Source organism: Orycteropus afer, unplaced genomic scaffold (assembly GCF_000298275.1).
Source record: "Orycteropus afer afer isolate SDZICR_OR568_19922 unplaced genomic scaffold, OryAfe1.0 scaffold00537, whole genome shotgun sequence".
Lineage (NCBI taxonomy): Eukaryota > Metazoa > Chordata > Mammalia > Tubulidentata > Orycteropodidae > Orycteropus > Orycteropus afer.
Window position 1 is genome coordinate 161,576 of NW_006922124.1, and position 4,065 is coordinate 165,640.

A 4,065-nucleotide genomic window follows, 5' to 3' on the forward strand; every position below is an offset into this window, starting at 1 on the left:
GTGCAGTTTTTACTCTGACAGCCCACCACCTGTCTCGAAACAGCTCCTTGCGCTGCAGCTTTCCTATCCAGCATCTAGACCTGGAGAAACTCACTCGCTACAATGTTTGCAGTAGGACAAATGCACATAGATTTTCAGGGTGGCATTTCCCAGGCAAGCTTTAATAAAGAAACCAGGATCTAAGAAGAGGCGCTCTTAAAGCGGTCACAGGACTACCCAAATCAAACCGAGAGGCTTCACGGATAAGGGATCCATGCTTACTGTCAGCCCTGAGAGGTCCTAGGCCCAGTTGTCCTGCTGAGGTCCACATCACATCCACCTTAGGAGGTCCCTGGGTGGTGTAACTTGATCTGAGAAGACGCCCCTCAGGCCCGTGGCGTAGCCCGAGGCTTTGTAAAGTGTGTAAGGACACACCCTGAGGGACGAATGCCGCGGACTAGTACCCTTAGGACGCAGCAGGCCCTGGCCCCGCCCCACCCATAACCCGCCCCACACAGACCGGAGGCTGTCAGAGGGGGGACGGAAGTGACTTCCCCCGAAGTCCATTTTGAGGAGTCGTGGCAAAGTGAAGACGTTGTTCCGAGGCGGGTGAACTCAGGTAAGCAAAAGGAGTTGGCTAGGCGTCAAAATATGATGCTGAGGACCCAGAAGGTCCAGAGTATCCGTGTCTCTTGTGGGCCCTCGAAAGGCCTAGAATAACTTTCGAATGAGGCCCTCCGTGCTTCCGCCTTGGGCATCTGAGAGTTAAAGCTTGGTCCGAGGAAGGCCTCAGAGTATATGTGAGACTCATGAGCCCCTGACTTCCTCATCCAGAGTCTGAGGAAGATGAAGACCTTGGTCTCAGGGAGGTGACATCAGTTCATCATAGGGAGGAGTAAGAGGGTCCAGGTTTAACCTGATGAAGCGTTCTCTCTCTTGCACCTCTGGGGTTTCAGTGCAGTGATGTTCTTGATCCTTTGGCGTTACATAAGCTCAAGTCACAAGAGTGGTCATCCCAGGCCCTGCCAAGAGTAAAGATGAGGACTCTGAGTGTCATCTGAAGGGTTCACCCATCCCAGACAGAGGGGCCCCCAGAGCTCTGACACTCCTGTCAGCCTTGTGGAGTTGGATGGACAATGAGATGTAGCCTTACTTACTTCTTAGGAGCTCCGGTGGCATAGTGTCTAAGGCATTTGACTGCTAACCAGAAGGCTGGAGGTTCAAACCCACCAGCCACTCCTTGTTGTTAGGAGCCATTGCTGGGTTCTGAGTCATAGTGGCCCCTATGTACAACAGAATGAAACACTGAACGATTAAAAAAAAAAAAAAGAGGCAGGGGAACACTAGGGGTGCAGATGGAAGATTGGGCAATCTACTTACATGGTGATACTACCTTCAAAACCCAAGGAGGGGTCACTATGGGTTGGATGCGACTCAATGGCAGCATATTGCATTTTGTTTGCGTTACTTCCTTCTTGGGTGTCTCGAGAGAGGCAAGCCTTTGATTGGCCACTCTGATATCAAGTAGCAGGTGGCAGAAGACCTAGCTCCAAATAGTATCCAATATGAGAACCCTATGTGAGGACTGAGGACACCCACCCAAAGGCAGAAAGCAACCATAGAACCTCATTCTACTGTCAGCTTTAGGAGTCCCTGGGAAGGGTTGTCAGGCTGCTACCCCTCACTTCTACCTGCAGGTCTCAGAGAGGTTAAGGTTTGTTTCTTTCTTTTGTATTTGTTTTTGTTTTTGCGTTGGTGACATCAGTCAGCAGAAGGAGAAGTACCAGGCCCTGCCAGGAGTCAAGGTAAGGTCCCTGAGATGTTTGCTGAGACAACTCACCCCAGAAATTTTGGGCCCCATTTTGGGGCCCACTAAGAGTCCTAGGAGGAGCTCTAGTAGCATAGTGCCTAAGGTACTTGACTGCTAACCAGAAGGGTGGTGGTTCAAACCTACCAGCCACTCCTCGGAAGGAAGTTTGGGCAATCTACTTCTGTAGCGATACTGCCTCGGAAACCCAAAGAGGGGTTGCAATGAGTTGGGTCTGACTCGATGTTAAATAACAACAACAAGGGTCCTGGGAAAACTCTGAGCATGTGTGTCCGGATGAGTAGACCCTAGCTCACGGAGATGAGTCGTTACTGTGTGTGGGCCACTTCAGGAGCAGAAGGATGAGTCCCAAACCCTGCTAGGAGTCAGAATGAGGACCCTGAGTATGTACAGTGTGGATCACCCACTCCAGAACAAGGGGAACCACACAGAGGTGCACACTGCTCCTGTGGTCAGCCCTAGGACGGGTGGCCATAAGTAGCACACCTTTACCTAATTTGGTAGGGTATTAGAGAGGTTTAGGCATTGGGTTCGGGTGAGCTACTTCATGTCAGCAGAGGTGAGGGTACCCCGACTGTGGCAGGAATCCAAATGAAAATCTAGAGTGAACATTTATAGTGCAACTCACCCGAGGACAAAGAGGAAAAAGGCCCTACTAGAAGCCAAGGTACAAACCTAGAGTGGTCAAACTTTGCCAGAACAGAGGCATTCCCAGAACTGCCCATGCCTTTGCTATTAGCCTGGGGAATGCTGCTTTGCCTATAACTTTCTTCTCTGAAGGCTCATAGAGGTGAGGGCTGAGTCTGAGGTTGCAACCTTATATCAGGCACTTACTCCAGGACAGAGGATACCTCTTTGAGATTTGACCATGTTTTCTGCCCTTGAAATCCCCAGGTGGGGTATCCAAATGATGTGCCATCTCATTTCCACTCTGTGTGTTAAGGAGATGAGGCCTTGGTTTTAGGGTGGCAGCCTTCAGTCAACAGAGGGAGTCCGGGCTCCAGAAGCCAAGGTAATGACCATCATTGAAGATTTAGGGATCTACCACCTCAGAACAGAGGGAGCTCCACATAGTATTACCCAATGCTTGGTGTCAGCACTATGTGGTATCTGGGTAAGCTGTTAGCCTGAGCCTCCTTCCTTTCCTCCTCAGGTGTCTCAGGGAAGTGAGGTCTTTGTCTGACTAAGTCAGTCATAGATAAACAGAGGGAGGAGGCCCAAGCACTGCCAGGAGTCAAGATGAGGGTATCCCACAGATCCCAAGCCCATTTGCCTGCTCTCAGCCCTGGAAAGCTTTGGGCTGGGCTGGCAGCTATACCCTGAAAATCCTTCTCACTTCCTCTTTCAAGTTCTTAAGTTACAGGCTGGCCGGAATTACTGGAGACCTGTGAGGCCTTAGAGCATGTTCTTGAGGAAAAAGATAGGTAGAGGCAGCCACTGCCAGACTCTATGGTTGAATTTACAAACTGAGATTGCTCACATCCTTTTCATTCTTTAGGTGTGGCACCCCATTGTTTGCCCTTCTGACAACATTTCTCTCGGTCAACTACAAGAGTGAAAATGTCTCAGGGCCAGGAAATACTATACTACATATGTGTTGAAAACCTTGAATCCTCTAGTGAGAGCCAGGATGGGGAGGAAGCAGAGTTTCTTGTGGCTTCAGAAGAGGCTTCAGCTGCTGAAATAATCAGTAGTTCCCAAGATCCTGAGGAGGCCACATGCCCTTCCACTGCCATCACAGAAATCTTGCTGAGCAAATCAGATGAGTTCTTCAGCATCCAAGAAGAAGAGCCAGGTCCAAGCACTTTGCAGTCCATGCTGGGTCCTGCTCAGTTGTCCAGAGGTCCTGTAGCTGACAAGGTGGCTTTGTTGGTGAGATTCCTGCTGCATAAGTATCATGTGAAAGAGGTAGTCACTAAGGAACTCATGATGAATATGGTTACTAGACAGTATGAGGATCACTTTTCTAAGATCTTCAGTATGGCTTCTGAGCGCCTGGAGCTGGTCTTTGGCATTGACATGATAGAACTGTATCCCGACAGCCAGTGCTATGTCCTCTTCAATAAGCTGGGTATCACCTATGATGGGATGGTGAATGATGATACAAGTTCACCCAAGACTGGCCTCCTGATTATTATCTTGGGTGTGATTTTCATGAAGGGAAGCCGCACCACTGAGGAAGAGATCTGGAAAGTGCTAAATAGGATGGGCATATATTCTGAGAAGTATCACTTCATGTATGGGGATTCCAGGAAGTT

The 4,065-nt window shown here is 49.5% G+C and overlaps 1 protein-coding gene across 1 annotated transcript in view; it reads left to right on the forward strand.

Annotated features, from left to right (window-relative positions):
* Nucleotides 1-3,367: 3,367 nt before the first annotated feature.
* LOC103209842 (melanoma-associated antigen B16-like) overlaps nt 3,368-4,065 on the forward strand; it is a 3,487-nt gene continuing 2,789 nt past the window's right edge. Inside the window, exon 1 of the mRNA XM_007955736.1 lies at nt 3,368-4,044. Within this exon, the coding sequence (XP_007953927.1) occupies nt 3,368-4,044 (677 nt within the window). The remainder of the gene's footprint in view (nt 4,045-4,065) is intronic.